Below are 15,880 nucleotides of genomic sequence, written 5' to 3' on the forward strand. Positions count from 1 at the left end.
TTTGGATCTGGCGGCAATGGCATGGCAAGGCAAGGCACCTGGCATCCATCCATCTGATCAGAGGGTCAGTTTACAGGTGGGGCGGGTCGTGGACGTCCGCAAGACGGCAACACTAGCCACAAAGTAATCACGCGGGTTGGTGGCTGTCCACTAATTTTACCCGCATAACCCTCAAACAGGCGCAGCTAGTCTCTCACACCCAGGGTTCACCCAACCGTCAGTAACCGGTCCGGTTTGACCGGTTACCGGTCAAACCGATCCGGACCGGTTCCGGTTTGGTTTAGTATAAAACCAGTCCAAATTTAAAATTTAAATTTGAATTAAAAAAATGAAAAATTTCTAAAAATACTTCAAGGTGCGACGAATCTAATGGTGTCAAATTTTCTTCAAAATTCGTTCATTTAGTATAATTTACGGGGATTTGAAGTTAAATAAAAAAACGTGCATACAAAAGTATACAAATACAATGTAAAAGTAGTACAAAAGAGGGTTGGAGGGTTCATTTAGACTAAAATATGTTATACAAACATTTATTTAGTATACTTTGCGGGCATTTGAATTTAAACCAAAAAAGAAAAAAAATTGAATTTGACCGGTTACCGGTCAAACCGACCGGTTACCAGTCAAACCGGCCGGTAAACCGGTCTAACCGGCCGGTATACCGGCACGAACCGGTTGAACTGCGTCATTTGAATTCAAACCGGTCTGGTAAACCAGAACCAGAGGCCGGCGGTTACCGCTAATCGGTAGGATATTTTAACCCTGCTCACACCAACCAAGCAGGCAGCCACCACGAGCCCCACCAACAGCCAGCCAGGTGCCGACAAGCAGGCAGCAGCCGAGCGCACCTGGCAGGCAAAGCTCATCGCAGATTTAGAAATAGGGAATCCCAGCGGCTGCTCCATGGGGCCAATCCCATTCGCAGGGATCTAAATGAGCAGATCCAGCACCCACCTTGGAGGAAGAGGGAGGAATCGGAGGGTGAGCTGGATTGGACGCTTCAGTTGCCGACGGACAGGGGCAGAGACATCCTGCGCAGCGCGGCTGATGCTGTGGGTGCCGGCTGGAGCGAGAGCAGCAGGAGGTCGTGTGTGCGCTCCCGCCCCTCCGAAAAGACACAAGGAACCGTGGAAGAAGAAGCTGTTGGCGGTCGACGGGGTGACGCTCTGCACAACTACACCACGCTGCTCTTGTCGCTCCCGCCCGCGGCTGCTTCTTCTTCTTGATGGCAGCGTGCTTCTTTGGGATGTGGAACTCGCTGAAGGTGCTGACGATCTGCGCGGGGGGAGGGGTGGTGGGATTGCGGAAGCGAAAGAGAAGCGGAAGGATGGGATTGTGATGTCGATGGTGCCGGCGGGCAGCGGCGACCGTCTCTACTCGCTAGGTTACTCGAGGATGAGGGTTCTTATGCGGGCTTCGCGGGTTTCTTTATTTTGTCCACATGCTTTGGCAGGCTGGCTAGCAATGGGCCACTAGAACTTTGCGGCTGGGCCTCATTAGTCGCAACAGGTATTTTTGCGGGGCGGGCCTGCGGGCTTGTATAAGAACCCGCCACGCTGCAACTTGATCACCTTTTTCTCATTTTTATATTAAAAAAAATTAAAATTTCAAAAATATATGGTCGTTTCAAGAAATTTCAAAAATGGGCCCCTGTCGCCCATGGGAGGGCGACAAGCCTCCTGTCGCCCAGGTAGGGGGCGACATATTTTTTTGTAAAAAAAATTTACGAACCGGTCCTCGGTCAGCGCGACGCGGGGGCTCGGCGGCGGGCGACAGGGTCCCCTCCTCTATATAAGCCCCCACTCCCATTTCTTTCTCATTTGAGCCCAAAAATTCCACCAAAAATTCAGAAAAAAAGAGAGAAACTTCCAACAAAAATCCTGAAAAAAAAGAGGTGTGAGGAGAAGGGAAACGGCGAAGCCCTGCCGGATTACGCACTTGTGATCTGCAGGTAATTATATTTGAATCCATTGATATTATATAGCAATTTAATATAATTAGTGCTATAGTAGAACAATTTAAGTACGAATTCAAGGATAGAATTAATTTTTGAATAGTGAAATATAGAATTGTAAATTTATAATGACAGTACCTTATTGATATTACAGCATAAGCCAATGACTGCCTCCAATTCTGGAGGATTTTCATGGACCGAAGAAAAATCTAGTATAATACTTTATATCATGACACATTTTTTAATTAGTAAGAAATTGGATCCATTAGCGGATGGTACGATAGAGCTGGTGTTGTCCAAAATAGTAGAATTTAAAGATTTCACAATGTTTCGAGGTATTACAACGCAATATGTAAAGGGACACCTGCTAGAACATCGAAATATATAAATGAGAGTATGTGATCTAGCAAATCATCCTAATGTCATTGGATTCTTACAAAGTTCTTGTAAGATATGGATGAGGCAAGAGGTGTATGAGATGCACATTAAGATAACTCTCATTCAGTTCTTATTCTGTCCGTCATTTGGAATCTATATTTATAAAATAGTAAAATTATTGTTTAATTATATGCTAGAATTACCCCAAGGACACGGAGTTGATTAACAAATCGATACTAAATTTTCGTAAATTAGTATGTATCTTCGGTGGACTTATGCCGCAATTTCGTGGTAAGGCTCGTTGTCTGAATAACCATATTGAAACACTCTGCATGGTTCGTGTCTGAATATCATACCGCATTCCGTTAGTATCATAAAGGAATGACCATTTCTCCTTAGGGGCACCTCGAATCTAGTGTGAAAATGGCTTCTCAATTGAATTCCTAGCCTTTGCAGCCTGACTCGTGCTTGTTCCTGATGCCCTTAACTTCACTTGCTCTGCAGTCAACTGATCAAGCATCTGCCATAAAGCATTGAATTTTCTCTATTGATTTTGGATGCACAACCTCTTAAACATGTTCTTAAAATCCTTGTTCTTGAAGTGGTCACAGAAGTTTGCACCCATATGCCTAATGCACCACCTGTTGTGGATATCGGGCCATAATGGAGGCGTTGTCGCTGTTCCGCGTTGCAATTTCATTATTAATTGTAGCAGACCTGCATGCCTATCACTAATAATGCACACATCTGGACGTGCAGCAACAACATGAACCTTCACTCGTTCAAGGAACCAATACCAACTGTCTAAGTTCTCATTCTCAATAAATGCAAATACAAGCGGAACTATTTGGTTGTTGCAATCTACCCTGATTGCGGTGAGTATCTGACCTTTATACCTTCCAGTCAGAAATGTGCCATCAATACAGATCACCGGAAGACAAAACTGAAATACCCTAACACAGGCACCTAGGCAAAAGAAAGCTCGTTATACTAGTGTACTGGTTTTGGCAAAAGAAATGCCCTAACACAACACCTTCAAATAACTAATGGTGTACTGGTAATTCTGCTCAATGTGTCGAACAATTATTTTTGGTTCATAATTTAGGTTGTCCATAATCAACCCATATATTTGCTTTGCAACAAAGTCGCATGATATATTGCGATGCGAGGGCCGAACTTCTGACAGCAAACAAGTGTGCTCTGTCACAATGGAACATTTCCAGTTCGACTTCCATTTTCCCTTGAATGCATGTACTCGCCATGGATATTCATCATTCACACACTTCACCTCATATTCTTTACTGCCAGACTTCACGACTCTAAATTCTCGCTTCAATGATATTGTCCATACTCTCACAGCATCTTTTACGGCTTCAATATTTGGATATGTTGCACATTGCACTACCTCATTCCCTCTGTACTCCCGCTCCTGATTTCGTACGTCTTCTACGACATGATTGCCAAAATCATGCTCCTTCCACTCTTTTGGCAATGAGTACTACTCGTCATCAGATGAGCCCTCATAGTCTTCTATCTCCATTGCGGCTTGGTCTTCTGCCTCCATCTCGTCCACGATGCTATGTATCCTCTCTCCCTCATCAGCAAGGCCCTATAGTCCGATGTTTTGGTTCTCTATCTCTTCTGACTCATCTTGCTCAACATAGTTGGTCTCTCTTCGAATACTCGGAGTTGCTTGATCTGCACCATGTTGGATTTCATTTTGTGTCTTCTCCCGAGTTTGAACAAGAATGGCCAGAGGCCACCCACGCTCTAGAGCTGCTTGCATGTACTTCTTCCAGTTATCAGTGTTGTGTATCATCATCAATTCCCATAAATCACTTTCTACTTCCCAATTAACAAGAGAATGGACGGTCATCACATGTGTCTCCGGATCAACACGGAACCCACGCTGCAGCCACTTATATATGGAACCAAAACTACTCTCCAGAGGTTTATCTATGGCGCTAGATGTGCACTTAAAGGCAGAAAGGTCTACTCCATTTGGCCCATACAAAACATTGTAGTCACCAAAAAATACTTAAAGCTGCATCTTGCTCGACATATCTGTATATCACAGAATACTTATCGAGTTATACTCTTTACTTCACTACCTTATTCAATAATCCGTAAAAAACTAAGTATGGATTTTAACTACAACATTTAAGTATTCATAACTACGTGATGACACTCAAATTCTATACTGCATATGCGAAATTATATTCTAAATCGTAATTAATTTATAAACATGTCTCTAATAGTACTGCAATTGTAATAATAAACACGTAGTCTTAATTTCCTAAATTAATAATAAACGCGTATCCTTAAACTCCTACTTAAATTGGTTCTACTATAGCACTAATTAAATTTAATTACTCTACAATATCAATGGAAAAATACATAAGTTAAATATAATTACATGTAGATCACAAGTGTGCAATCCGGCAGGGCTTCGCCGCTTCCCTTGTTCTCACCCCTCTCTTTTTTCTGGATTTTTGGTGGAATTTTTGGTGGAATTTTTGGGCTCAAATAAGGAGGAAATGAGGGTGGAGGGCTTATATAGAGGGGGGACCCTGTCGCCCGGGGGGCGACAGGGCCCCGTCGCCCGTTGGGGGGGGGGGCGACCGGCCCCCCCGGTCGCCGAGTCCCCGCGCCGTGCTGACCGAGGACTGGTTTGTAAAAAATTTTTACAAAAAAGACCTGTCGCCCTCTGTCTAGGCGACAGGGGCCTGTCGCCCTCCCCATGGGCGATAGGGGCCTATTTTTGAAATTTCTTGCAACGACCATATATTTTTGAAATTTTAATTTTTTTAAATATAAAAATGAAAAAAAAAGTCATTTGATCAGAGGGGGAAAGGAGCCTTGCTTTGGATACTTCCCCGGCAAAGAACCAGCCCATGGTCCAGATTTGCGCTGCGTCTTCAACGCGGCCTCATGTTCGACCGCACGGCACGGTTCGCCACAGCTTCAGCTGCTCACTCAGTCTTGTGCATCAGCGAGCTGGAAGTCGGGGTCGTCATCGGCTTCAGCGAGCTGCCCAACAACCAACCAACCAAGAGAACCAACCCGGTGGGAACAGAGGAACGTACGTGGGCTAGGATCCCATTTCCACTGCAGCCAGGCGGGATGGATGGGGATGGGGGATTGGAAGTTCCGCAGTTGATTTGGACTGTGTTTAGTTCTACTAAATTTTTCAAACTTTCCGTCACATCGAAATCACATTAAAATATTAAATATAGCAAATGACATATACATAGAACACTAAATGTGGGTAAACAAAACAACTTATTATACAGTTTGGATATATGTTGCGAGATGAATCTTTTATGCTTAATTAGTACATAATAAGACAATATTTACCATATATAAACGAAAAATGCTACAGTATTTTTTTAATTTTATTTTTCACATCTAAACACAACCTTGTCCGGATTGGAAGCGAGAAGCGCCCGGGGGACGGGACGAGGACGACGTCGCGCCGTTTCCTCACGGTTCCCCCGGTCCCCACGAGTCTAGCCGAGTCGCGAGGGCGAGGCCGGACCTGACCTGCACGGCTGCTGCACCGCACGTCTCGCCCGTGACCCTGCCTACGCGGTCGGTCTCTGTCTCTCCTCTCTCCTTCTCGGTGGAACCTACCCACGCCGCCACGCGAGCGAGCGAGCCGGCGGGCGGGGGTGGAGGCCCGCCGCTCGTCGTCAACGCGCAGGCGCCCCGGACTATCCCGCTCGCCGCGACAGCGACGCCTCTGACCAGTAGTCGCTTGACCCCTCCCTCCCTCGCGGCCGCGCTCCTCGAGTCCCCGACGCAAAATCCACCCCAGGGGCTTGCCGCCGCCCGCCCGCCGGGATAGCTAGGCAGCTCAGATAGCGCACGCGGCACGCGCTCCCCTCCCTCCCCTTCCCCTCGGCCCTCGCCTCGCCTGCCTCCCCAAGCCCAACTCCACCCCCGTCCCCCTCGCGCGCCGCGCCACAGAAGAATCCACCGGCCGCACACGTCCGGCAGCCCATCCATCCACGCACCCACCGCCGCCCCCGGCTTAGCCTGCCGGGCCGAAGCGGCCTGACCTCGCGCTCTCCCCTGTCCCCCGTGCGCGCCCGTTCGGCGCGCGGCGGCGGCGGCAGCAGCACCCACTGCCCCGCCCGCAGCGGCGTCGTCGCCCGGGTCCAGCCCTGCCCCGCCCCGGGCGCTGGCCGACGAGGCCGGCGGCATGAAGCCGCGGGCGCTCCTGGAGCACCTGGCGCGGCCCTTCTCCTCCTCCTCCCGCCGCTCCTCCTCCGAGTCCCGCCGCGACAAGGACGAGGAGGCGGACCTGGAGGCGATCGCGGCGCGGGAGCAGCGCGCGTTCCGGTACGAGGCCCTGGCGGCGGCGACGCGGGGCTTCTCGGAGAAGAACCGCCTGGGCCAGGGCGGCTTCGGCCCCGTGTACCGCGGCCGCCTCGAGGACGGCCGCGACGTCGCCGTCAAGCGCCTCGGCGCCGGGTCGCGGCAGGGCGCGCGGGAGTTCCGGAACGAGGCCACGCTGCTGTCCCGGGTGCAGCACCGGAACGTCGTCAACCTCATCGGCTACTGCGCGCGCGGCGCCGAGGACAAGCTGCTCGTCTACGAGTACGTGCCCAACGAGAGCCTCGACAAGATCCTCTTCCCCCCCGCCTCCGGCCACTGTGAGTCCCCGCCTCCGCTCCATCGATTGCTCCCCTCCCCTGAATTTGCTTCCGATTTTCCGCCATTAGTTAACTAGCCAATTGCTCGATCAACCGGTCAAGTAGTACTCGCGATTTCCGTGTTCGTGCGATCAGACGCCGGAGATCTGCAATCCGTGTGCTTGGATTCAAACAGCGGGCGGCCGATGCAGGCGGTTGGTGGGGCGGGGGATATTTTCGTCGCAGGTCATCGATGCGCCTGGGAAAAGTCGCTGTACTTCTTCCCCTACCGCTCATGCCGACGTGGTTAATTTTTTTTTTTGCGAGGAGCCGACGTGGTTAATTGGTTGAACAAACTACTGAGATGACGCGCGAGTGACCCATTCATCCCTAGCTTGCGTGAATGGGATGCTTCTTTTCACCAAAAAAAAAGCACCAAATTACACTAGCAAAATAAGGGGCGCGTGCACTCGTACCACTAGGTACTGAGGTTAGGAACCATCCATAAAATAACATAGCCAAATAAATCATATTATCCTAGTTCATGCAAACTTCAAACTCGAGAGGTTTGTATTGTTTGGTACGATGATTGCGACGAAGAATTTATTTATCATACGTTGAGGTAAGGTAGTAGCATAGCCATGTGTTGGTCGATGGATCCTATCCCCTGCCCCAGCAAGCTACACGAACATAGGATTTCTATTTCTCCATTATATAACCTTTCAAAAAGGATTATTATATTATAGTACACGTTAAGGAATTATGCCGGACGGGTATTTAACTATTTGTCATTCTTAAAAATAGCACTCCTTCATTTGCCATTGTTAGGGTGGCTCCTATATTTTTGCCACTTCTTTTCACGCGATGCTAATAATTTGCCAAAAACGCGGACGTGGCAGGCCAGGTCAGCTGTCTAGCGTGGAGAGGCCGTGTGAAATGACCACGCTGCCCTTGCCTTATCCCTCACTCTCCCTTTCTTTTTCCTCCAGCTAAGCCACGGGCCCCACCGCCGCCGCACCTCCGGCCATCTCGGGCCACCGCGCGCCTAGCTTGATCCGGGACAGCGTCTTCCTCTCCCTCCGCACTCAGCTAGCCGCACGTCCTCCCCTGGAGGGGCCGCGCCGCGCCGGATCCTCGGACGACGAGAGACGCGCCGCGTCACTGAACGGCTCCCGCGATGTTCTCCCGACACGGCACCTCGGGGGTAACAGAACTGCGCGGAGCGTGTCCACTCTGGACGAAGACAGCGTCGGCGCCGCGGCGACGGGGAGCAGGCCGAAGGGAGGTAGAGGCGAGGGCGGGGGCAGGTCCGCCTCATCGTAGTCGTAGTCGTAGTCGTCGTCGAGAGAGAAGATAATGGCGCCTCCAGGTCTAACACCGGCGACGGCAAATGCGGAGGATCGCGCGATGAGGACTCGGGCACGGGCGGCCGCAGCGGATCGTGCGCCGACGGCTCGGGCGCCGGCGGAGGCAACGAATCCACGTGCTGTGGCGAGGGCAGCGTCTCTTGCGGCAACGGAGGCAGCAGATCGCTCAGCGAGGGCCCGGGCACCGGCTCCAGCGCCCGGGTAGGAGAGGCGCCGCTCGCCCCGTCGCACATTCAGCAATCAAGAACTCAAATCTTGGGACTGCAAACTGCAGAGCGCATAAATTTTCGGCTTAAGAATTTCACCGAGCACCCAACTGAGCCCAATCTAGAGCAAGAACACGCGCAAGCGAGCAGCAGCGTGGTTTGGTCCTTACAATGGGAGTGTCCTTGATGCTGAGATGCGGCAGCGGCTCGGCGGCGCAGACGTGCACGGGCGCGAGCGGCGCGCCCATGACGCCGAGCAGCAGCCTCAGGTCGTTCCGCCGCGCGGCGCCCGCGTCCGCCCCCGCCCCGCTGCCGCTGAGGCCGCCGGCGGGCGCGCGAGCTGGAGCTGGCCGCGCACCCACTGGCCCCACGCCTCCCGCCGCACGTTGGCACCGACGCCCGGGGCCGCCTCCAGATCCGAGCCCTCCATGAGCGGCGCGAGCGCCTCCCCCGCCCCTCTAGCCACACGCAGCGCCGCCGCCACCTCGGCCGCGTTGGACGCCGACCGCCGCCGCGCCCGCGCCGGCAACAGCCCGCTCGGCGCCTCCCGCAGCGCGGAGAAGGGGAGAGGGGCAACGTGGTCATTTCACGTGGCCTCTTCACGCCAGGGTTAAAAATCCCGACCAAAACCGGTTCGGTTTTACCAGTAACCGGTTAAACTGGTCCGGACCGGTTCCGGCCGGTTTCAAACCGGCCCAAATTCAAAATTCAAATTTAAATTCCAAAAAAATCCTAAAAATACTTCAAGTTGCGACGAATCTAATGGTGTCAAATTTTTTTCAAATATTCATTCATTTAGTATACTTTGCAAGCATTTGAAGTTAAATAAAAAAAACGTGCATACAAAAGTATACAAATACAATATAAAAGTAGTACAAAAGAGGGTTGGAGGGTTCGTTTAGGCTAAAACATGTTATACAAACATTCATTTAGTATACTTTGCGGGCATTTGAATTTAAACCAAATAAAAAAAAATTGAATTTGGCCAGTTACCACTCAAACCGATCGTTTACCATACAAACCGACCAGTAACCGGTCAAACCGGACTGGTAAACCAGTCAAACCGGTCGGCTAGCCGATAGAAACCGGTTGAACATGAGTTTTTGGTTTGGATTTTGAATTTGTCCGGTTTTTCCGATATCCGGTCAAACCGGTCCGATTTACTGCTACCGGTGGGTGGCGGTTTTGTCCCACCGGTCGGTAAAAAAACCCTGCTCAACGCTGGATAGCTGATCTGGTCTGCCACTCCGCGTTTTTGGCAAATTATTAGCGTCGCGTGGAAAAGAGTGGAAAAAACGTAGGAGCCACCTTAAGGATGGCAAACAAAGAAATGACATCCGTAAGAATGACAAATAGTTAAATACCCCGTGCCGGCCGGCTCATGCGTCGCAGAGATCTTTGCTCCTCGTTTTCCTTTGCTTGCGCACGGGTGTCTGAATCCTGAAAAGTCCAATGCTGATGCTGTTGGACAACGCGTTGTCATTGCCTGCACGACAACAGCTCATGCATCACAACACAGGCAGATCTGTACGGGTCAACCGGCCATCACTGACCGGCAACGAATTCATGATCCATGGACATCGGGCGGAACTTGTGCTGGTGAACGGTGATCGTGTAGGGTAGGGCGCCCGTACAGGTCCGGCGTACCAGTCTTCCCTTTCCAACGCCTGGTCAGTGGTACAGTTCAGTACTCTCTGGTTGGTTGTGGCGACCAGGGCCGGTTGGCTTCCGATAAGCAATCCTTATCATCATCTTATTGATTCTTCGCTCACTTTATCCGTCCACATTTTGCTCTGACCGTCCCGCCAAGCTGTTCAGGCCCTGATTGTTTTCACTTAACTTATAATCTAAGCATGGCAGAGGGAAGCGAAGATTTTCTCGCTTGTCGTAGTTCAAATCTCTAAAGCGAATTACCACATAAGCGAAAATAAGCGAGGTGTTTGATGAGATTATCATTTATTTCCACCGATAAGCCAATTATAATCGGAAACAAACAAGGCCCGAGTCTTTTCTCTGCTTTCTCTTTTTCTAGGAGACACACTTGTTACGGTTTAGAGTTTAGGGTTTATAATTTAGGATGTGCGGCTGCATCAATCTTGAATGTTACAATGCATACAGTTGCTCCTGCTAGTTCAGATTCCAGATTTTTGGACCGAATGGTCCCATGAATATGAATGTGTCGTCTCGTCTGAGAAGGCATGACCACATGCGTCTTGGAAAGAACGAGGCGATGAGGTCTGGTAGTACCAGATAGCTCTGCAACCCGGACCGCTGGATGGACATGGTTGTGATTTTCTAGTTAAAACTAGTAGTAGAATACACAAAGGGAGCCAATGAGGTAATCAGGTAAGATCTGTTGGTCCATGGATCCACTGATGTTCCTTGTTTTCCTTTGCGTGCAAACAGTGCGTGCATGATGCATGCATCACAGATCTTCGTTGGTCAATGGGCCATAAGAGCAATTCTAATGGTTTCGGCAGCGGCTCGCCTGCTACCGTAGACGAGGCGCACGCAGTAGTGGCGGGACCCACAGCTATTCAATGCAAATTTTGCCTCTCAGGCAATAAGAGGGCGCGGAGCGTTTAGTCGCCTGCTGCGGCCGGCGTTTCGTGAGTCGCCTGTTCTCTCCTCTCTCTTCGTTTCCTTCTCCTCCACTCAGATACGAGCCAACTACTCTCTCATCATAATACTCTAACTTACCAGCGGCCGTATTCATCCGCACCAGCAGACCAGCCCTCCCGTTGCAACGCCTGGTCAACTGTACAGTACAGTAGCCTTTGACGTACTGTCACCAAACTTGTTGACTGGTAGCTGCTGCGACTAGTAGCTGGCTTACGATAAGCATTCTTGCCATCATCTTATGATTATTATTATCCCGTCCACAATTAGCACAAGTAGCACAAACTTTGACTAATAATTAAGGTACTAAATAAAGATAATTTATAAAACTAACTTCACAACTCTTGCGCTACTTCGTGAGACGAATCTAATGAGATCTGTGACCGCAAAATTAGAGGATAGTTACTGTAGCATCACTGTAGCCAATCATCGATTAATTATCATTATTAGATTCATCACGAAAAATTACACCAATCCGTAAAAAAGTTTTGCAAAAACTTCATTTAGTACTTCATGCGTGCAAAAAAAATTTTATAGCACGAGTAGCGCAACCTAACCAAACAGAGCCAAAGCTTTTCACAATGGTCTCTCTCTCCCCCTCCTTCTCTCTCTACTTTCGCTTTGTGCTTTCCCTTCTAGAAGATACGTTGATTGCGTGGTTGCATGATCGGACACAACAAGGCATGCAGTCGATGCCGCGCACTGGCATGTCATGCTTGACGCGATCATGATGGCATGCACACGCACCGTTTGTCGCTCAAGGGCAAATCCATTTTATAGCAATTGTATCTTTCAAAAATTAATTATGGCAATTGGGTGACTGGTCAAAGTTCGTTCAGAATAATAATAAGGTGTAGGCCCTAGGCAGTGCGAGAGATTTGGTTCGACCACTTCGACGACATCGACATCTCGTCCCAAGCTAGGACGAAGAGTGGCCAACTAGTTTTTGTAACCAACAAAGGGTGTGTTTAGTTGGAGAAAAAATTTGGGTTTTGACACTGTAGCACGTTTCGTTGTTATTTGATACATAATATTCAATTATGAATTAATTATGCTTAAAAGATTCATTTAATGCATTTAATGTTCCATGTATGTGTCTGACAATTCGATGTAATGGGTACTGTAGAAACTTTTTTAGGAACTAAACACCCCCCAAACTTTCATTCCTCTGAAGTCTGAACTCTGAAGGGCAGTGGGCTGCATGCGGACATCGCAATCTGAGCTACAACCAGGGTTAACCATTTCGTTTTCGTTGCAAATCCCGGTGATTAGCGGAAACGAAATTTCGTTCCGAAATTTCGGTAAATTTCGGCGAATTTCGGTGACTTTTGGCCGAAATTTTTTGAATTTTGAATTTTCAAACGAAATTTTCCGAAAAATACCGAAATTTTTTTTCCCGGTAAGTAGCGAAAACGAAATTTTTCGCCGAATTTCGGCGAAATTTCGCCGAAATTTCAAACCCTGGCTACAACTGATTGAAAAGATTTCATTTGCCTAATCTTGGACAAGTTGTACTAATAACAGAATAAAGATCATCTTTCTGTCAGTGTTCTGGCGAGTGGCGACCTAGAGCAAAAGTGAGGCCCTTTGGCACGGCTCACGCCGGCTCCGGCTTCACTGCCAAATCACTGTAGCTCTACTGTAGCGACACTGTTCGCCGAATCGGCTCCGCCACGCGTACTGTTCACCGAAGCCGCCTAAGCCAGGTTTTGGAGGCTCACCCCGCTCCGCGCTACAGTAGCGCCACAGTGCTGAAGCCGGAGCCGGCGTGAGCCGTGCCAAACGGGGCCTGAATATCGGATTGGCTGGGATCAATCGTCTTTGACTTAGTCAAACACGCGCGTGCTTTCCTTCTTGTGCTGGTCAAATTCCTTGCTGTCATTACAATAATCTGCGCGGCGCCAGTGGATGCTTGGCGCTGCTGCTTTAATCTGTTGGACAGTGGACACGGTCGTGCTTCAGATTGGTTACCCCCCATCCGTATCGTGCTTGACTCGCCGTAGCCGTGTCCGTGTGCACGCGCTTGCTTGTTTCCTTTTTAATATCCCTTTCCTTCCTTCAGCTGGTCGATCCATGAGTCCATGACCATGCGACGACGTCAGACACGTCGCTGTCTCCTGTCTGATCCGATGCCTCGTAGTCATGGCGGACCGAGAAAGTACCGGGAAAACAAGAGGAGTGATGTTTCGGTGTGGGTCAGTGCCTCTGAGAAGACGGAAGCTTAGCTCTGCTTTGCCTTTATCGTTTTCTTTTCCTATTAGGCACGGGCTTTCTCTGTTGATCCTCCGTGCACGTAAAGAATTCTTTGGACGAGCTTTGATCGCCCGATTATCAATTTCGCAGTACGGGTACCGCTTTTTTTTTTTGGAAAAGTCAAGTTCGCACCTCGAACAATCACAAAAGTTCAATTTTGAACCTTCAATTCAGAATTGGATACGATGGTCGTCATCCGTCAAAAATGGACAAATTTGGCTCTTATGGTGGGTTTTTATTTTGTGAAAATAAAAAATATTCAATTTTAAACAAAAAAATCATAAATAATTTATTTAAATAAAAAATATTAAACTAGTACTATTTTTTCTAAAAATATAACCTATCTATTGACACTCTACTTCTTAGTTATTCGGATATAATCTTTTCATATTCCTAATAATGTTTGCTTCTAGTTATGCCTAGATAGGTTAAATTTTTAAAAATTTTGGTACCCATTTTATTTTTATTTAAAGTAAATTAGTTTTTGATTTTCTAGATCCAATTAGAATTTTTTTATAAACAAAAACACCTTTAAACCATTGTAAAGTAACGACTTGTCCGGTTTCGACAGTTGGATAACTCTTGTTATCCGGTTTTATAGGTGATAGTTGAAAATCGAATTTTCATGATAGTTTGTGGGTATAAGCTGGACTTTCCTTTTTTGGGGTTGGTCCAGGAGCATGAAGTGTTTGATTTCTCTGTAGCCTGACGTAGGCCGGCCGTGTTTGAATTTCTACATGTACCGAAAATGCTCCCTGTACGGCCCAACAATTGCCAAGCATGCCATTTCTGTGATTTCTGGCATGGCTCACTGCGGTTTCTGTTTCGAGTTCCTTATTTGCATTTGCATTCGTTCCGCTGTTTGTACGTGGCTCTGACACGGCTCGGTCTTCTTGTCGTGCAATGTCCAGCCAGCAGCAACAGCCACCGGTTGCGGCGCGCGGAGCTGACCTGGGCGCGGCGGCACGAGGTGGTGGTGGGCGTGGCGCGGGGCCTGCTGTACCTCCACGAGGACGCGCACACGCCCATCATCCATCGCGACATCAAGGCCAGCAACATCCTCCTCGACGACCGGTGGGTGCCCAAGATCGCCGACTTCGGCATGGCCCGTCTCTTCCCAGAGGCCGGCGACGGCCGCTCCCGCGTCCACACCCGCGTCGCCGGCACCAACGGGTACATGGCGCCCGAATACCTCATGCACGGCGACCTCTCCACCAAGGCCGACGTCTTCAGCTTCGGCGTCGTCGTCCTCGAGATCGTCTCCGGCCGCAAGAACTCCGCCTTCAACCCGCCCCCCGACTCCGAGGCCGACAACCTCCTTGAATACGTACGTACGTGCGATGCCAAAGCACGCGTCTGCTCCTCTTGCTCTTCCTCGTCATCCCTGGTTAACTCGCATGTACCTGTGTTTTGCAGGCGTGGAGGCTGTACAAGAAGGGTCGGAGCCTGGAGTTGCTTGACCCCGCTGTCAAGGCGTCGGCGGTGCCGGAGCAGGTGGAGCTGTGCGTGCGCATCGGGCTGCTGTGCGTGCAGGCCGACCCGCGGCTGCGGCCGGACATGAAGCGCGTGGTGATCATCCTGTCCAAGAAGCAGAGCACGCTCGAGGAGCCGACGAGGCCGGGGGTGCCGGGGTCGCGGTACCGGCGGAGGCCCCACGGCCTGCGCGGCTCGCACTACTCCGCCGGGTCGTCTTCCGGCACCAGCTCGCCGTCCACGTCTGCGACGTCGCACGCGTCGGCATCGGCGTCGAAAGCGATGACGACGTCGAGCACGCACACCATGCGGAGCCATGGCGGCTTAGCCTCGCACCGAGAAGAGCAGGAGTAGCACTAGCAGCAGCAGGGCGCGCGACCCCAACTGTACATTTGTGAATTCTTCCCCTCCGTTTATTCGCGCTGACATTGTAGAGCAGGTATAGATGGCATGATTGTTTTGCTAGCGGGTAGGATCTAGTGATTGGATTTCATTAGGATGCTGGTTAAGATGAGAATGAAACTATTGATCGATCCAACCGTGGTAGATTCAGGAATTGTGCATAGAAAAATGAGAGCGATAAAAATACCGTGTTTGTTCTCTCTAAATTTCTCTGCGTCATCATTAAGTCGAATGTTTTTATTTTTGGGGAAACACAGTAGAGCAACTCTAACAGGTTAGCAATAATTCTAGTTAAATTTAACTAGTTGGAAGGTTTGTAAAAAAATACAGAGGTTCTTTAAGAGAGGGGAAACCAACAGAGTAGGTATAATCTAGACTCTTCATATTCAAATTGTGTGGGACCCTAGCTTCCGACGCTGCGCTTCCTCCCTGCAGCGGCCCCCTTCCGATCCTCCTCTCCTTTGGTGTCCAGGCCCCGCACGCCCCCTCTGATTCATTCATGCACCCTGCAGTAGCTCCCTCCGATCCTCCTCTCCATCAGTGGCCTTCTACGATTTTTGCAAGACCAGGAAGAGCCACCTACAGCAGGCC

The 15,880-nt window shown here is 49.7% G+C and overlaps 1 protein-coding gene across 1 annotated transcript; it reads left to right on the forward strand.

The window, feature by feature from the left end:
* Nucleotides 1-6,011: 6,011 nt before the first annotated feature.
* On the forward strand, nucleotides 6,012-15,495 carry LOC120660626 (putative cysteine-rich receptor-like protein kinase 35). Its single transcript, XM_039939224.1, has 3 exons — nucleotides 6,012-6,990; nucleotides 14,326-14,741; nucleotides 14,831-15,495. The coding sequence occupies exons 1-3, from the start codon at nucleotides 6,537-6,539 to the stop codon at nucleotides 15,239-15,241; spliced, it is 1,281 nt and encodes a 426-aa protein (XP_039795158.1). The 5' UTR covers nucleotides 6,012-6,536; the 3' UTR covers nucleotides 15,242-15,495.
* The last annotated feature ends 385 nt before the right edge of the window (nucleotides 15,496-15,880 follow it).

This window comes from Panicum virgatum, chromosome 2N (genome assembly GCF_016808335.1).
Source record: "Panicum virgatum strain AP13 chromosome 2N, P.virgatum_v5, whole genome shotgun sequence".
In the NCBI taxonomy this organism is placed as follows: Eukaryota; Viridiplantae; Streptophyta; class Magnoliopsida; order Poales; family Poaceae; genus Panicum; species Panicum virgatum.